This window comes from Trichomycterus rosablanca, chromosome 10, assembly GCF_030014385.1.
Source record: "Trichomycterus rosablanca isolate fTriRos1 chromosome 10, fTriRos1.hap1, whole genome shotgun sequence".
Classification (NCBI taxonomy): domain Eukaryota; kingdom Metazoa; phylum Chordata; class Actinopteri; order Siluriformes; family Trichomycteridae; genus Trichomycterus; species Trichomycterus rosablanca.
In genome coordinates, this window is record NC_085997.1 from 15970416 (window position 1) to 15990510 (window position 20095).

Here is a 20095-nt window from a genome sequence, read left to right on the forward strand (position 1 = left end):
GACCTGCCCTGGGTGTTTCCTGCCTTTTGCTTAGTGAATTGTACACGCCATGACCCTGACCAGGATAAACCACATTTTTTATTTATTTAATTGGTTCTGTTACTTTTTATTGACAGGTATTTCTATTGTGTATTGATTAAATATTTGTTAAGGGAGTGCATTATTTAAACAGTACACCGGCCAACTGAGAGCATTCATGCGTAAAATAACCCAAAGGTTGCCAGATTTCTGACAGTGTGTTGCATCCACAATCCACACTTTGCTGCCCTGTTTTTAAAGAAGTTTTAGACTGCAAATTAAAGCATTATGATCCAAAAGATGATGTGACACATAACTGTAAAGCAAGTGCACCATCAGCATTCTGAACAAATGAGATATAACACGTTTTCTTGGAAGCTTCATCACAGCAGAAAGTCAAAATGCAGGTAGGACATGAGATTACTGATAACAAAGCTGTTGTGGGGTGAGGGTTTGATTATTCAGCACCTGTAACAACAGACAGGTTGATAGAGTAAAGTTCATAGTTTTGTTGATAACGTTGCTAGCAAGCAGTTACTGCTTGACTTGGTGTGTGTGTCAGTGTGTGTGTGTGTGTGTGTGTGCACTTGCACTCGTTTGAATTGTATTGTGTCTCAGTGTTTTTCATTTTGCATCCCCCCTACTTAAAAGATCTTTCTGCATCCCTGCATGCCTGATTCTGACTGGCTTAGTTAACCATGTCAGGAGGAATAACCCCAGGAAAAAAATATGTATTTTACTGATTTATTTTATTTAACCTTATTTATTTTTAATGTAAAAAAATATAGGAATTTAGATGTGAAATAGGAGCTTAAATAATACCTTAAGAATGTTGTGTGGTACAAAATTAAATAATAATTATTTATTAATGTTTAATTGCACCAGCTTTCATTTTCTGGGTGATAAAATTTAGAAACCTGTTTAAGTAGATCACCATTTTAGGCTTGTTTTTAATTAATATTTTAAAACTTTAATAACTGACCTCCAATTTATATCATACTGAGAGAATAAATTACAGTGGTACCTTGTAACTCAAAATCTTTTAAACTTGGCGCACTTCGTGGAGAAATTTGTACCCTTAAACTCGACGTTTCCACTTAAATTCGATGTGTTCAGCCTTATTTTTTAAATGTATAGTGGTGTGGTAAGACGTCATCAAAGTGCGCATATGAGACAAATCTGCATTTGTGTGGAATAACCGTCAAATCCATTTTGAAAGGGTCGACGAGTATCTGTGTTTAGCTGGATTTTCCTCCTGTTTCACTTTTAAACTTGTGTTACAGCTCGGGGGGGTTGAGAAATTGTGAATATTCCTCACTTGTTGTTTTAGTACAGTAAGTCAAAAGTCGAAAAGTGAATGAGCCTTTACTGAACGGAATACGGTAATCCAAGATCAAGCATCTCCACAATTAAGAAGCATAAGGAAACAATAAAGAAGTACAGGTAATATGCAGGTTTTATTGTATTTTTTTTATTGATTAACTGTTTTTCAGTGTTTTATATCATACTTGTGTTATTTTCAGTGTATAAGTGTCAGAAATAGCCCCATTATTTTACATTAGCCTAAAATATATGCAGTTCCACAGGACCATGGAGCGCATTAACAGGTTTCCCATACATCCTCATGGGAAAAAATACCTTAAAACTCTTTAAACCTTTTAAACTTGACGCCACTCCCAGAACCAATTGATGTCAAATTTCAAGGTACCACTGTACATGTATTAAAGGTGGTAAATATTTGATTGTTCTTTTAAACTGTTAATTAAATAATTAAAGAAAACAAGCCAATTATTAAGCTAAGAAAACAGCCCTTAAAACCCAGGGTAATCTGGTTAGTCATGCTACTAAGACTCACTTGTGCGTATATAGAGGTGCGTAGTGTGTCGTTCACCATATTTGGTACTCACAAAGACTACCAAACATGGTAAGGTTCTGGGAAAATGCCTAAAATCTACACATATTGTGGTTGTAGGAAACACGTCTTCTGCTGTAGTGTACCTTAAAACTAAAGGAACCAAGATTCTACCTCATGCACCTACACAAAAAAATCATACACATCATCTGCGTCAAAATTCCAAACTGAATAGTCTTTTGTTTGTCCGAGATTCGCTCGGTTTTACTGGACTAGGCTGGGTGCTGTAGTTATCTGAATGAGAAAGACACACCTGCTTACATAATAGCTTGTTCCATTCCTCACCTATCTCTCTGATATAGAGCTAGAGTCAGAAACACATCAGTATCAGCACATTGATATAACTTTACCCTGACTATCCCATTTTAACATCACTGAATAATTTTAGCCAACATTACTGCATATGATGAATATAGGCATCAATATTGATTTAACGATAACAGTATAGATAAATTGCTAAATTGTTTGTTTCGTTGTGTGTGATGAATAACTCTGACATCACAGTACGTGGAGTGTGTAAACATAGGCAGGGAAATGGAAAATGTGTGTATGCATGTTGGGGGAAAAAACCCTCTTGACTGAACGTAGGCCCTGCATATCTCAGCCAAGTGTATAAGTACATTATATACACCGATTAGGCATAACATTATGACCACCTCCTTGTTTCTACACTCACTGTCCATTTTATCAGCTCCACTTACCATATATGAGCACTTTGTAGTTCTACAATTACTGACTGTAATCCATCTATTTCTCTACATACTTTTTTAGCCTGCTTTCACCCTGTTCTTCAATGGTCAGGACCCCCACAGGAACACCACAGAGCAGGTATTATTTAGGTGGAGGATGATTCTCAACACTGCAGTGACAATGACATGGTGGTGGTGTGTTAGTGTGTGTTGTGCTGGTATGAGTGGATCAGACACTGCAGCGCTGCTGGAGTTTTTAAATACCGTGTCCACTCACTGTCCACTCTATTAGACACTCCTACCTAGTTGGTCCACCTTGTAAATGTAAAGTCAGAGACGATTGCTCATCTATTGCTGGTGTTTGAGTTGGTCATCTTCTAGACCTTCATCAGTAAGGCAAGGCAAGGCAAGGCAAGGCAAGTTTATTTGTATAGCACCTTTCATACACAGTGGCAATTCAAAGTGCTTTACATAAGGAAAATTTTTTTTATTAAAAGCATTAAAACATTCCTGAGATCTAGAATCTCAAAAAGACTTCTTGCAAACATTTAGTTACAATTAAGAACATGAAATTCAAACAAGAGAGATAAAAAATTAAGAACGTGAAAAATTAAAAGAAAATATTGTAAAATATACCCTACAATTTAAGAAATATGAAAATAAAACAAGAGAGATTAGCAATTAAAACATGAAAACTAAAAGAAAATATAGTAAAATATACACTACAATTTAGAATGTACACTACTTTATAAAAATAATTATTAAGAGTATGAAAAACTAAAAGAAATAGGGTAATAGCAAAAATTTCGAGCTTAATCATAGGCACAAGAAAAAAGAAAAGTTTTTAACCTGGATTTAAACATTTCTACATTTAAGGAACATCTAATATCTCCTGGCAGTCTGTTCCAGTTATATGCAGCCCAACAGCTAAATGCTGCTTCACCATGTTTAGTTTGGACTCTGGGCTCAACTAGCTGACCTGAGTTCATGGATCTAAGAGATCTACTGGGTTTATATTCTCTAAACATTTCTGAGATGTATTTTGGGCCGAACCCATTCAGTGATTTATAGACCAGTAGCAGCACTTTAAATTCTATTCTGTAACTAACCGGAAGCCAGTGTAGAGATTTTAGAACTGGAGTGATGTGCTCAGTTCTCTTTGTCTTAGTTAAAACTCTAGCAGCAGCGTTCTGAATGAGCTGTAACTGTTTAATGGTCTTTTTGGGAAGTCCAGTTAAGAGACCATTACAATAGTCCACCCTACAGGAGATAAAAGCATGGATCAGCTTCTCTAGGTCTTGTTGGCACACTAGACCCTTGATTTTGGCTATATTTCTAAGATGGTAGAAGGCTGTTTTGGTGAGGCAGTAGTCACAGGACGCTGCCCACGGGGTGCTGTTTAAAAACTCCAGCAGCGCTGCTGTGTCTGATCCACTCATACCAGCACAACACACACTAACACACCACCACCATGTCAGTGTTACTGCAGTGCTGAGAATGATCCACCACCCAAATAATACCTGCTCTGTAGTGGTCCGGGGAGAGTCCTGACCATTGAAGAACAGGATGAAAGGGGGCTAACAAAGCATGCAGAGAAACAGATAAACTACAAATTGCTTCTATATGGTAAGTGGAGCTGATTAAATTGACAGTGAGTGTAGAAACAAGGAGGTGGTTTTATTGTTATGGCTGATCGGTGTATATATCATATCAGGGAATGTTAACTGTGGTGGCCTCAGAGCTTAAAGCAAAGTTCTTGATCATAGGGCACAAGACAAATTGCACAAGCAGCCTAAAGGTCTCTGGAGATGCCATGTGTCGTTTCTATGGCCATGCTTGTCAAGCATGAAGGCCTTTGGGACTAGACATCTGCCACTCTCAAACACAAACAGTACCATGCTTTAACAAAGGATTAAGGATGGATAACAAAGAAGTCTAATGTCCATACAACAAAAGAAAGCATTTCAAAGGCCCTGTGTTCCTATTGTAAGATATAATGATGTTTTCTTCCTCCACATACACACCCAAATGACAAAGAGAGTTTTTAAGGGAATGCTTTCAGCCCTCGTAATAGACCTTTAAAATGCTATATATATACTGTATATAAGCATTGAATGCAGATGTTTCATTTAGTTCTGTTGTCACGGGTGTATACAATCAAGCACCTAGCCATGCAGTTTGCATGACTACATTTGTAAAAGAATGGGAACTGAACTCAAACATGGTACTGTAATATGATGCCACCATTTGCAACAAGTCAGTTCTATCATAGATATTCCACGATCAGCTGTAAGTGGTGTTACTGAAAGCGTTTAGGAACCCAGCCACAAAGTGGCAGACTATGTAAAGTTTCAGAGCGGGGACGCCAAGTGATGAGGTTCATAGTGCATAAAAGTCACCAACGCTCTGCTGACACAATGACTGCAGAGTTCCAAACCTTCTCTGGCATTAACATCAGCACAAAAATTGTGCACCAGGAGTTTCATGGCATGGGTTTCCATGACCGAATTGCTGCATGAAAGTCTTAAGTCACCAAGCACAATGCCAAGTGTCAGATGGAGTGGTGTAAAGCACACCAGACTCTGGAGCAGTAAAAACATGTACTGTGGAGTGATCTGCCAGTCTGATGGACAAGTCTAGGTTTAACAAATGCTGGGAAAATGTGACGTGCCTGACTGCACTGAGCCAATTGTGAAGTTTGGTGGAGGAGGGATAATGTTATTGGTTTGTTTTTAGAAGTTGGTCTAGGCCCTTTAGTTCCAGTGAAAGGAAATCGTAATGCTTCAGCATACCAAGAAACTTTGGATAATTGTATGCTTTCTACTTTGTGAATGTAATATTTATTTAACATAGTAAAATTTATTTTAGGCATTTTTTAATTCCATGATTCAAAAATATTAGGTGATGTAAACTTTTCAGCATACAAATACAGTGGTACCTCGGTTTTCGTCGATAATCCGTTCGAGAAGGCCTTTCGAAAGTCGAAACATACGAAAACTGAAACAATAATTCTCATAAGGAATAAAGTAAATACAATTAATGCGTTCCTGAAAGGCAAAAATATTAACAAAAAATACATTTTATAGAGAATAAATGTAGTTTTAAGTACAGAAAACTATGAGAAATGATTATAAATAAGTAATGAAATGGACAAATGAACATTTAACATCACATTTACCTTTATTAAGGAGTCCTGTTGGCGTATGGAAGGCAGCGAGGAAGGCAGAGGGATACCCCGATATGGCAGCGCAAGTCTTTGTTCGCGTTGGCCCGTACCGAGTCACGTGGGAAATGGCCGAACGTGATCGGTACTGTTTAACTGTTTCCCAAGTCAGCGTTCGAAACTCGAGGTAGAAAAAAACTGACGAAAATTGACGAAAACCGAATCATACGAAAATAGGGGCATACAAAAACCGAGGTTTGACTGTATAAAGATTTAGAGAAGGTTTACTTTGTATGCTTTTTATTAAAAACAGTGCAGTCATGTCATGTCTATCTACAAAAGATAAAATGATCTTAACAGCAATAATAGATGATAAAAAAAATCTCTAATGACATTTGTGCCACTAATACTTGTACTAGATCACTTTACCTGGCATTTCTTCTTCAATTTATCACTGTTTTTACAAATAAATGTATTTGATTGAGTGGCACAGTGGGTGCAGCTGGTAGATTAGGTACTTCACAGCACCAAGTTTTGAGCCCTGCTTCTGGTCACTTTTTGTAAACACTGTGGTAGGGATTGTCTGTGTATAGTACAGATTTACAGTGGGGCCAAAAAGTATTTAGTCAGCCACTGATTGTGCAAGTTCTCCTACTTAGAAAGATGAGAGAGGTCTGTAATTTTCATCATAGGTACACTTCAACTATGAGAGACAAAATGAGAAAAGAAATACAGGAAATCACATTGTAGGATTTTTAAAGAATTTATTTGTAAATTATGGTGGAAAATAAGTATTTGGTCACCCAAAAACAAGCAAGATTTCTGGCTCTCACAGACCTGTAACTTCTTCTTTAAGAAGCTCTTATGTCCTCCACTCATTACCTGTATTAATGGCACCTGTTTGACCTCGTTATCTGTATAAAAGACACCTGTCCACAGCCTCAAACAGTCAGACTCCAAACTCAACCATGGCCAAGACCAAAGAGCTGTCGAAGGACACCAGGAAGAAAATTGTAGACCTGCACCAGGCTGGGAAGAGTACAATAGGCAAGCAGGTTGGTGTGAATAAATCAACTGTGGGAGCAATTGTAAGAAAATGGAAGACATACAAGACCATTGATAATCTCCCTTGATCTGGGGCCCCACGCAAGATCTCATCCCGTGGGGTCAAAATGATCATGAGAAAGGTGAGCAATAATCCCAGAACTACACGGAGGGACCTGATGAATGACCTGCAGAGAGCTGGGACCAAAGTAACAAAGGCTACCATCGGTAACACACTACGCCGAGAGGGACTCAAATCCTGCAGTGCCAGGCGTGTCCCCCTGCTTAAGCCAGTACATGTCCAGGCCCGTCTGAAGTTTGCCAGAGAGCATATGGATGATCCAGAAGAGGATTGGGAGAATATCATGTGGTCAGATGAAACCAAAATGGAACTTTTTGGTAAAAACTCAACTCGTCGTGTTTGGAGGAAGAAAAAGAACCCAAGAACACCATACCTACTGTGAAGCATGGGGGTGGAAACATCATGCTTTGGGGCTGTTTTTCTGCAAAGGGGACAGGACGACTGATCCGTGTTAAGGGAAGAATGAACGGGGCCATGTATCGTGAGATTTTAAGCCAAAACCTCCTTCCATCAGTGAGAGCATTGAAGATGGAACGTGGCTGGGTCTTCCAGCATGACAATGATCCCAAACACACCGCTCGGGCAACGAAGAAGTGGCTCCGTAAAAAGCATTTCAAGGTCCTGGAGTGGCCTAGCCAGTCTCCAGACCTCAACCCCATAGAAAATTTGTGGAGTCCGTGTTGCCCAGCGACAGCCCCAAAACATCACTGCTCTAGAGGAGATCTGCATGGAGGCATGGGCCAAAATACCAGCTACAGTGTGTGCAAACCTGGTGAAGACTTACAGGTAACGTTTGACCTTGACGTTGTCATTGCCAACAAAGGTTATGTTACAAAGTATTGAGTTGAACTTTTGTTATTGACCAAATACTTATTTTCCACCATAATTTACAAATAAATTCTTTAAAAATCCTACAATGTGATTTCCTGGATTTTTTTTTCTCATTTTGTCTCTCATAGTTGAAGTGTACCTATGATGAAAATTACAGACCTCTCTCATCTTTCTAAGTAGGAGAACCTGCACAATCAGTGGCTGATTAAATACTTTTTGGCCCCACTGTATTCCACTTCCCAAAGTCTCAGTGGGTCTGTTTCACTGGGTAAATTGCAGTAAACACCCTGGACAGATCGGCAGTCCAACACAGAGCAACACACATTCACACTCACTCTTAGAGGGGCTTTTTTAGCATCTCCAGTTAACCTGAGTTCATGTCTTTATACTGTGGGAGGAAGACATGGAAAGAACATGCAAACTCTACACAGAAAGAACCTGGACTATTCCACTTAGGAATCGGACGCGGGACCTTCTTGCTGTGAGGCGACAGTGCTACCCACCACTCGATCGTGCCGTCCAGGTTGAAAAGATTAGTGAAAATAAAAGCTATAAAACAGTATCAATACATTAAGTAACTTATTCATAAACATTCATAAAACTCTCTTGAAACACTTGCTTGTTAACCATATATTATTATTTTTAGACCCCCTGGTGAGTCTGGGGCCTTCTACACAAAAAATTCTGCTAGTCAAAAATACACTCTGGATAAGCTGCTAGTCCATTGCTGGGTAACCAAACTTACCTATTTACCATCTTAGCCTGCTGTGTACTTGTACTACAGCAAGAAATTGTTTACTGAGGAAGCACTTCTGGATAAAAGTGTCTGCCAAATGCTGTCAAATGTTTTATACTAGTATCGAACTGTAATGCAGTTAAGCCATTAATAAATGTAGGTAATAACTAGCAACTTTGCAAACTAAACTGTTTTCAATAACTCAAAAAAAAAAGTATTTGGATGGAAACTAATGATAAATGTACGACGGCGTATTAGGGCCACTTTAAAGAACATTTTTTTTTAGTTTCGATTTTGAGATTAAAGTCAAAATATTATGAGAATAAAGTCGAAATGTTACGAGATTAAAGTCGAAATAATTACGAGATTGAAGTCAAAATAATTACGAGATTAAAGTAAAAATAATTACAAGATTAAGACCTTTGCTTCTCTGAACTGAAAAGCCCACGACGGCTGCACACTCTTTGGCCATAATATTTCGATTTTATTGTCATAATCATTTTGACTTTAATCTCGAAATAATTTCGACTATATTCTCATAATATTTCAACTTTATTCTCATAACATTTTGACTTTAATCTCATAATCATTTTGACTTTAATCTCGAAATAATTTCGACTTTATTCTCATAATATTTCAACTTTATTCTCATAACATTTTGACTTTAATCTCATAATCATTTTGACTTTAATCTCGAAATAATTTCGACTTTATTCTCATAATATTTCGACTTTATTCTCATAACATTTTGACTCTAATCTCGAAATCAAAACTTACAAATATTTTTTACAGTGGCCCTAATATTCCGTTGTATAAATGTGAATAATTGAATGATAAATGATTATCTGAATTTAAAACCGTTAAAATGTTATTTTTATGTGGAAAAATGGGATGTTTTAAATGTGAATTTTAAACAAGTGTCTATTCTTTTTATTCCGTAAACCTACTGACATCTGCTGGACAACTTTCATACTGCAGGGCCTTTTTATAAGCCTGTACATGACCTGCCCTTGAATTCGTTTTATGCACTCTGATTGGTCAGATTTCCTTGGGTCAAAAGGTGGAAATCAGAGTTGCCAGGTTCGCGGTTTATCAGCCAAATTGAACTAGTTTAAAAATGTAGTCGCGGGTGACATTTCAATACTTGCGGAGTGTGATTTTTGGGCTGCAATCTACCGCGGCCGCCAAAAAACTCATTACAAACAGTACACAATGGAAATGAATATGTACTCAGCCCTTGCTGAGGAAGATGAGGAAAAAAAACACACATGTTTAGAAGAAAAAAGCTCTAAGACTGTAAATAGTTCTTATTCAGAACTTAAAATTAAGCTACACAGCAAAGCAGTAAAATAACGAGTTCAATATAGCTCTTAATGTAACCTGAAATTTTAATCAGAATCATGAGGGAATGGAAAGACAAAATTGATGAAAGGTTAAGGGGATCAGAGGGGAGAAGCGAGTCCAGGAGAGGAAAGAACAAAGAGTAAGTACAAATCAAATTCAGCTGCTGTTTTGACTCTTTGATCCATTTTACCACCTCTTGCTGTTTCCAGTTGGTAAAAATACCACCAGGTATACACAACCCCAATACAGGCATTAAATTGTAATAAATATTATAATAAATATAACAGTTGTAGCCTAGCGGTTAAGGTACTAGATTAGTAAGCAGAAGGTCACTGGTTCAAGCCCCACCACTGCCAGGTTGCCACTGTTGGGCCCTTGAGCAAGGCCCTTAACCCTCAATTGCTCAGACTGTATACTGTCACAGTACTGTAAGTCACTTTGGATAAAGGCTTCTGCTAAACGCCGAAAATGTATGTAAATGTATAAATATTATAATATGCTCTCCCTGTGCCTGTTTGGGTTTCCTCCCACAGTCCAAAAAAAGTAGTCAGTAGGGGTGGGCGGGTCGATCCAAATATCGATATTATCTATACCAACGTTGGTATTGGAATCGAATCGATACTAGTATGATGGGATCGATACTTTAGTTTTACTTTTTCTCCGCAACATTCAATACATTTCTTCTGTTTCATCATAAAGTAAAAACCATGTCTGTACAGACACCGCTCCTCTCACATCTTACATGCACACCTCGCTCCTCCCCTCCTGCTCTGCTGTGTTTTGTTGTGGTACCATCATATATAATATAAATAATAGTGTAAACTATACGTACGTAAAGTACGGATGCACCTTACGCACTTTGCGCACCCTACGCAAATAAATCGGAGCATGCGTAGTGAGTCTTCTTTGGACTTTGTGCTTATAAATGTAAACAGAATAACATCTATTTTTATTTTAAATGAACAAGGACACGTGTTCGGTCACTATTAAAAATGTACATATTTATTCACCCAGCAAACACAACTACGTGGTATGAGTTAGCCGCTTGGTGGTGATACGCTATGATGGTAACGTTGTGAGAAAGTAAAGCACCAGAAACGAGAAATTTGACCGCTTTAAACAACAGAATTTATCTACAACCCTACTGAGAGCAGCTACTTACAAACAATGCATGTATTACAATAATAATATGATAGATTTATAAATACAGAGACCTTATAGAAACAGAAATCACTGCAACTAGCTTAGCAGCTAACACTAGCGACTAAGCTAACAAGTACCCGTGTTTACCTGGATATGAACTCTGCTGTAATGTCTTTAGTATAGTTAATGTACTGCACACGGTGCACAAGTCTTTATTGTATATCTTTCGTAATAACAATAAAATTATGTATGAATTATTTGGGTTTTAGTCAGTATCTCAGCTGTGAACTAGTTGGCTAGGCTAGGTATAGACACATTCACACGTTGAAATGTTTTAGTGGTGGAAAACAGACAATGAATTATAATACCACTGCAAACAAAATACTTTACAAAAAATATAGATTAGAATATAAAATAAAATACAAAGTAAGATTAACAGAACATTTAGAAATAGTATATGAGTATGTGTGTATATGTGCTGTAATGTTTTAAAAAAAGTTTTTGTTGTTAAATTATTTAAATTTTTTATTTAATAGTTTGTACTGTTTTTTTTTTTTTTTTACTTTTTTGCCTATGGCGCCTTAAGTGTTTTGAAAGGCACCATAAATAAAATGGATTATCATTATTATTACTAACCAGCAGCAATAACAATGTATTTTTTTTTTTACCCCTTTTTCTCCCCTTTTTAGCGCATCCAATTGTTCAATTAGCATCGTGCTTCCTCTCTGTCTATGCCGAACCCTGCCCTGACGGAGGTGATTGAAGCTAACCCGTATCCCCTCCGAAACACGAGTAGCAGCCAGATGCATCTTTGCCACCCACACATTGACGAGTTTGGCGCCACCTAGCGTTGCATGCGGAGAGACACACCCTAAGGGCACCCTCTCCCATCTCTGTGTAAGCGCCTTCAATCAGCCGGCAGAGAACGCAATCGCATTCTGACAGAGAGAGACCCACATCCGGTTCTTTGTCCCACCCCCCGCATGAGCAACCGGCCAATCGTTGCTCATATAGCCACTCAGCTTCGAACCGGTAAAGCAAGGCTGGATTCGATACGACGCTTCTCAGAATCCAGCCCTGGTTGCAGCGCGTTTCTTTTTACCGCTGCGCCACCTGAGCGGCAATAACAATGTTTTTAATACGTTTCTCACACAAAGAAAAAAACCCACATAACTCCAGTAAGTTCTTAAACTGTTCAGATTTACACTTTCATGGTATAAATTGTAATTAATACAGTATCATACCTAAAAAGGGGATAGAATAAATGAGAAGACTCGAACGTAATGTTTTCTCACTGCTGTATTGAGAGTACCCCCCCCCCCCCCCCCCAAGGAATCACTTTTCTAACCATAAAAAAGGGATATTAATTTTTTTTCCCATAAAATAACTGTTGTGCTCTTGCTCTATACTGAATGAACTGCTTTTTATACTGAGAAAACTGACTCTTTATACTAAAGAACTAATTCTTTTTACCCCATTACTACGACGGCTCGGTTGAAGGTACTTCTGACGACGCAGATGCCGAGTGCACTGTTGGCGCACATTCTTCCAAATAAACCCAGTTTATTGCAAAGCCGTTTCACGTCCTTATACTAATAACAAACTGGTGCTGATGTTACAGGAGATTGGAGATTTCTTTATTTGTGAAACCGATATAAAAGTACAGTATTACAAATCATGAACATCCCTCATTTTAACACAAGGAAGTTGCTATGGCCATAATATTTCAACTTTAATCTCGTAATTATTTCGACTTTAATCTCGAAATCGAAATTTATACGACTTTATTCTCAAAATCGAAACTTAAAAAAAATATTTTTCTTTAAAGTGGCCCAAATACGCCGTCATACATTACACACAATTAACTGCATTTTTTTAATAAGCTTATTGAATGTACAGAACTTGTTTTAACTAAATTTACTACCTTTTATACATATCACATATACTGGTAGTTTTTTGTTATTTATAGCCTGTTTTCTTTAAACTTCTCTTGACTCCTAAGATTTTGGACTAGTTTCAGCTTCTGAAGAGCCAATTTTGGACTGACTTTGGCTTGAACATTTTTGCTGGACCTGGCAACCCTGGTTGGAACGAGCGCTTGTGGTGTTGTTATCATGTCGGCTAGCTGATAGTGGAGTAAAAGCGGTAATCTGTATCTGTAAAGAATTACTCCATGACATGCTGACATGGTGCGGTTGTAGAAGGATCAACTACTGTACAGAATGTCCGTAAATAAAGCTGCGCCATGTCTACACAGGGTCGGTATCTTCAGCTAGCATGCTAACTATGTAATCACTCTTAAATCACAATGGTGGCTGTACACTGTAAATTAAGTTCGCGTTAAAACACAGGTAGTTTTGAAACCACTGATATGTTTGTAAATTATACTTTTACTACTGCCTAGCCTAATTTATTTATTTATTAGGATTTTACCGTCATGTTTTACACACCATGGTTACATTCATGACCGACGGTAGTTACTCGTTACACAAGATTCATCAGTTCACAAGTTCAAGTCATCTCACTTGCATGTTTTTGGACTGTGGGAGGAAACCCACACAGACACGGGGAGAACATGCAAACGACAGTGCTACCTCACAGCAAGAAGGTCCTGGGTTCGATCCCCAGGTGGGGCGGCCCGGGTCCTTTCTGTGTGGAGTTTGCATGTTCTCCCCGTGTCTGCGTGGGTTTCCCCCGGTTTCCTCCCACAGTCCAAAAACATGGAAGTTCGATATAACCTTGTAAACTGATAAACCTTGTGTAATGAGTGACTACCGTTTCTGTCATGAATGTAACCAAAGTGTAAAACATGATGTAAAAAATCCTAATAAATAAACAAACAAACCCACAGTGCCACTGTGCCGCACGCCTAGCTTAATGTGGTGTAACTGGGTAAAATGAGATCAACATACACTTTTTGGATGCTTGAATTAACTGTTGATGCAGCTTTTTTGTTTACCTTCCTCTATTCTAATGTAGAATTACTTATGTACTTAAATTTTTTTACTTATGTTTACTTATGTTTTTACAGCATTTAATCGATTGTGACATGAACAACAGTGCAAAGAGTTATGGAACAAATGAGTGAAATTTCTATAAGTTCATTTTTATATTGAAATTTAGTATATGTAAAGCTTAAATTTATATCTGTTTGACTTTCATTTATTATTTATTAGGATTTTAATGTCATGTTTTACACACTTTGGTTACATTCATGACATTAACAGTAGTTACTCGTTACACAAGATTCATCAGTTCACAAGTTTAATGTCAAACACAGTCATGGACAATTTTGTATCTCCAATTCACCTCACCTGCATGTCTGTGGACTGTATCTTAGAGCTGAGAACACTTTAAACCTTAAGGCGCATGTGCTGACGATGTCAATTTGGTTACCACTTTTGTCAGCCATGAACGGGAATCTGAGTGTACAGTGGGCACTGGCTCACAGAATGATGAATACTATGATGAAAACTGTCCCCTGTTGCCACATGCAAACGGTAACATCATAATGTGGCATAAACCGCAGAAATCTTAGGACCCGCGTTGTCTTTTGACAACAGTTCAGATCTGTGAAGATTTTGTAAATGCTGACTGAAAGGTTTTCATGGCATGCATTGCACCCTTAATATTAGTAAAGCATCTACTGCATGCCATATCATGCCTATCCGGGGTAATTATGTAATGTCATTGTGTATATGTAAACAAAAATCCTAAGACCCAGCATGACTCTGATCAGGATAAAGCAGTTACTAAAGATGAATGACAGTAATAAATGGTTATTGGCTTGAAAAGTGAAGATTCTATGCTTTAAAACAGTAGGTCACTTGTTTATGTTTAACATAAATAGTTTGTTGTATAAAAAAACGCACTTAATTAACAGTTTTAGCAAAATCTTGGTATGTGACTTCTGGCATGATACACATATGAAAGCCCCCAATAGAAGATAATCCTTTATTTATGACATGCAAACGCAGCAAAAGACTAGTTATTTAGTCATTAAGTTAGTCTCTGTACAAAACTTGCTACAAATTGGGAACCTACTTAAATATGTGCCATTTTCCCCCCCACAGCTGTTTGTCCTACACCTGGCACCCTTGAGGATAAAGCCCTTCTTTGTCGGTCCGGTCCTCCCCCTAAGCAAACAACTACACTGTTGTTTAAATCAACTCCAGTGTAAAAGCATGGATCCACCTGCTCCATTGTCTCCAGCCACCTTAACACAAAGACATTCGGAGGCTGCTGAACCTGGACAAAGGAGTTCAGAAGCTGCAGATCAAGGTCCTCCATTACCTCCCACCTGCTGTTGCATGAGTGGTTGCCATAACTGTGTGTGGATTGAGTATGCTACAGAACTGCTAAAATACTACACTGATGGTGGAGAGAAAGCCCTGGCTGCCTTGGAGGACAACGTTCAGGATGAGAACCTCAAGACTTATCTTAAAATGGAGATCAGGTTACTGAAAAAGACATGATTGTTATGCTATTTATCTACTGCAAGACATTGTGTTTCATTACAGCTGTCAGGGTTTGAAGATGAGTAGTATAGATCTGGTCTCAAAACTATACACTGTTTGTTTTTCTGAATGTGTGACTCCTGACTTTGTATTCCAAATGTGTTGTGCAGCAGCATGCAGAACGAGTAAATCAGTGTTTCACAGCTTAATGTGAATACTCCGTTTTCGGGAAAAAATGCAATAAAATCAAGAATGTGATTTGTTAATTCTCTTTAACCTTTATTTAAATTTCCACTGACCAACTTAATTGTATTTTGTAAATATTAATACATTTAAAATATAATGCCTTCAACACATTCAAACAATGTTTGGAGCACTGATGAAACCCCATTCAACTGACAACATTCTGGATTAACCTTTTTGTCCTTGGCCCAGAAAACTCGACATCCCAAAACCACATTAAGCGTGGACTGTACACAGCACACATTTTCACAGTTTTTTGGTCCATCAGAGATAAGGTTGAGCCCAAAGAACTTGACCTATTTTGACTAGTATAACTGCTGTCAACAACTAGGGCTTTAATTAATGAGAACGTATAATCCTTACCAAAAGCTCACTGCATCTAATTAACTAATCAAGATAGCCATCTAATCCAGACCCTTCCAGTAAGGATTGTTTGTTTAACATTAAAGAAGCCACTAGGTTTTGTGTTTGCACATTCTTGCATGTGTTAATTTTAGTAGGCAGGTGCATGTATTGAACCAGGCAAAGCTTATCATTTTAGTTTATTTTAAATGCATATAAATGTACAGTGTATCACAAAAGTGAGTACACCCCTCACATTTCTGCAAATATTTCATTATATCTTTTCATGGGACAACACTATAGACATGAAACTTGGATATAACTTAGAGTAGTCAGTGTACAGCTTGTATAGCAGTGTAGATTTACTGTCTTCTGAAAATAACTCAACACACAGCCATTAATGTCTAAATAGCTGGCAACATAAGTGAGTACACCCCACAGTGAACATGTCCAAATTGTGCCCAAATGTGTCATTGTCCCTCCCTGGTGTCATGTGTCAAGGTCCCAGGTGTAAATGGGGAGCAGGGCTGTTAAATTTGGTGTTTTGGGTACAATTCTCTCATACTGGCCACTGGATATTCAACATGGCACCACATGGCAAAGAACTCTCTGAGGATGTGAGAAATAGAATTGTTGCTTTCCACAAAGATGGCCTGGGCTATAAGAAGATTGCTAACACCCTGAAATTGAGCTACAGCATGGTGGCCAAGGTCATACAGCGGTTTTCCAGGACAGGTTCCACTCGGAACAGGCTTCGCCAGGGTCGACCAAAGAAGTTGAGTCCACGTGTTCGGCATCATATCCAGAGGTTGGCTTTAAAAAATAGACACATAAGTGCTGCCAGCATGGCTGCAGAGGTTGAAGACGTGGGAGGTCAGCCTGTCAGTGCTCAGACCATACGCCGCACACTGCATCAACTCGGTCTGCATGGTCGTCATCCCAGAAGGAAGCTGACGCACAAGAAAGCCCGCAAACAGTTTGCTGAAGACAAGCAGTCCAAGAACATGGATCACGGGAATGCCCTGTGGTCTGACGAGACCAAGATAAACTTGTTTGGCTCAGATGGTGTCCAGCATGTGTGGCGGCGCCCTGGTGAGAAGTACCAAGACAACTGTATCTTGCCTACAGTCAAGCATGGTGGTGGTAGCATCATGGTCTTGGGCTGCATGAGTGTTGCTGGCACTGGGGAGCTGCAGTTCATTGAGGGAAACATGAATTCCAACATGTACTGTGACATTCTGAAACAGAGCATGATCCCCTCCCTTCGAAAACTGGGCCTCATGGCAGTTTTCCAACAGGATAACGACCCCAAACACAACCTCCAAGATGACAACTGCCTTGCTGAGGAAGCTGAAGGTAAAGGTGATGGACTAAACCCAATTGAGCACCTGTGGCGCATCCTCAAGTGGAAGGTGGAGGAGTTCAAGGTGTCTAACATCCACCAGCTCCGTGATGTCATCATGGAGGAGTGGAAGAGGATTCCAGTAGCAACCTGTGCAGCTCTGGTGAATTCCATGCCCAGGAGGGTTAAGGCAGTGCTGGATAATAATGGTGGTCACACAAAATATTGACACTTCGGGCACAATTTGGACATGTTCACTGTGGGGTGTACTCACTTATGTTGCCAGCCATTTAGACATTAATGGCTGTGTGTTGAGTTATTTTCAGAAGACAGTAAATCTACACTGCTATACAAGCTGTACACTGACTACTCTAACTTATATCCAAGTTTTATTTCTATAGTGTTGTCCCATGAAAAGATATGAGGGGTGTACTCACTTTTGTGATACACTGTACAGTGTATCACAAAAGTGAGTACACCCCTCACATTTCTGCAGATATTTAAGTATATCTTTTCATGGGACAACACTGACAAAATGACACTTTGACACAATGAAAAGTAGTCTGTGTGAAGCTTATATAACAGTGTAAATTTATTCTTCCCTCAAAATAACTCAATATACAGCCATTAATGTCTAAATCACCGGCAACAAAAGTGAGTACACCCCTAAGAGACTACACCCCTAAATGTCCAATTTGAGCACTGCTTGTAATTTTCCCTCCAAAATGTCATGTGACTCGTTAGTGTTACTAGGTCTCAGGTGTGCATAGGGAGCAGGTGTGTTCAATTTAGTAGTACAGCTCTCACACTCTTCTCATACTGGTCACTGAAAGTTCCAACATGGCACCTCATGGCAAAGAACTCTCTGAGGATCTTAAAAGATGAATTGTTGCGCTACATGAAGATGGCCAAGGCTACAAGAAGATTGCCAACACCCTGAAACTGAGCCGCAGCACAGTGGCCAAGATCATCCAGCGTTTTAAAAGAGCAGGGTCCACTCAGAACAGACCTCGCGTTGGTCGTCCAAAGAAGCTGAGTGCACGTGCTCAGCGTCACATCCAACTGCTGTCTATGAAAGATAGGCGCAGGAGTGCTGTCAGCATTGCTGCAGAGATTGAAAAGGTGGGGGGTCAGCCTGTCAGTGCTCAGACCATACGCCGCACACTACATCAAATTGGTCTGCATGGCTGTCACCCCAGAAGGAAGCCTCTTCTGAAGTCTCTACAAAAGAAAGCCCGCAAACAGTTTGCAGAAGACATGTCAACAAAGGACATGGATTACTGGAACCATGTCCTATGGTCTGATGAGACCAAGATTAATTTGTTTGGTTCAGATGGTCTCAAGCATGTGTGGCGGCAATCAGGTGAGGAGTACAAAGATAAGTGTGTCATGCCTACAGTCAAGCATGGTGGTGGGAATGCCATGGTCTGGGGCTGCATGAGTGCAGCAGGTGTTGGGGAGTTACATTTCATTGAGGGACACATGAACTCCAATATGTACTGTGAAATACTGAAGCAGAGCATGATCCCCTCCCTCCGGAAACTGGGTCGCAGGGCAGTGTTCCAGCATGATAATGACCCCAAACACACCTCTAAGACGACCACTGCTTTATTGAAGAGGCTGAGGGTAAAGGTGATGGACTGGCCAAGCATGTCTCCAGACCTAAACCCAATAGAACATCTTTGGGGCATCCTCAAGCGGAAGGTGGAGGAGCGCAAAGTCTCGAATATCCGCCAGCTCCGTGATGTCGTCATGGAGGAGTGGAAAAGCATTCCAGTGGCAACCTGTGAAGCTCTGGTAAACTCCATGCCCAGGAGAGTTAAGGCAGTTCTGGGAAATAATGGTGGCCACACAAAATATTGACACTTCAGGAACTTTCACTTAGGGGTGTACTCACTTTTGTTGCCGGTGGTTTAGACATTAATGGCTGTATATTGAGTTATTTTGAGGGAAGAATACATTTACACTGTTATATAAGCTGCACACAGACTACTTTTCATTGTGTCAAAGTGTCATTTTGTCAGTGTTGTCCCATGAAAAGATATACTTAAATATCTGCAGAAATGTGAGGGGTGTACTCACTTTTGTGATACACTGTATATATTATCAGCAGCTATTAGTAATTGATTGTTAATACTATAGTATATCAAGCACATCTACTGTAGACACAAATTTTTTATTTTTTTACTATGGACAGCAGAGAAACTGGAGAAGCTTTTTATACTTTAGTCTGTTATTAGTGATCACTTCTTCACTGGCTGAGATTAGAGATCACTGTTTATTATTAAAAATAACTTAATTTTTGTTCTTTGTTGCCATTAAGGTAGGCCCTTTTTGGAAATCATTAACAGTTACTTCTTTTGTACAAGCAGCCATTGGAGCAATACAGTCTGTCATTTTCTGTTGTTTTGTTTTACACAATGGAGAAATAAGTAGCATTTTCTGACTCTCCATATTATTTCATGGTTTTCTTATTACTGGTATGAGTTATAATATGCCTTTTCCAGTATTTGTAGGCTGACATTACTAATTGATTTATTTATTAACCTTCGTTTGTTTGATTCTGTTTAGCACTGCCACTTTGCATGCATACTGGAGTCCAAAATCTGATTTAATGTGTTTTACATGTTTCTTGGCCTATAAAACTAAGGGCTGTGTATTTTACAGTGCAGATGCACACACACAGGTTGTCCATGCTGCAAGCTTTTATGATATTAGGGGAGGTAGGCGTTCCACTTCTAATCTGCCG

General features: G+C 39.0%; 1 protein-coding gene across 2 annotated transcripts; it reads left to right on the forward strand.

Moving 5' to 3' along the window:
* Positions 1 to 404: 404 nt before the first annotated feature.
* On the forward strand, positions 405 to 15673 carry oxld1 (oxidoreductase-like domain containing 1). Of its 2 annotated transcripts, none has more exons than XM_063003641.1 (2): positions 405 to 425; positions 15036 to 15673. In XM_063003641.1, exons 1-2 carry the CDS (start codon positions 420 to 422, stop codon positions 15435 to 15437), a joined length of 408 nt encoding a protein of 135 aa, XP_062859711.1. In that variant the 5' UTR covers positions 405 to 419; the 3' UTR covers positions 15438 to 15673. The 2 variants fall into 2 exon arrangements, with proteins under 2 accessions (XP_062859711.1, XP_062859710.1); XM_063003640.1 differs by lacking the exon at positions 405 to 425 and adding an exon at positions 13048 to 13220.
* The last annotated feature ends 4422 nt before the right edge of the window (positions 15674 to 20095 follow it).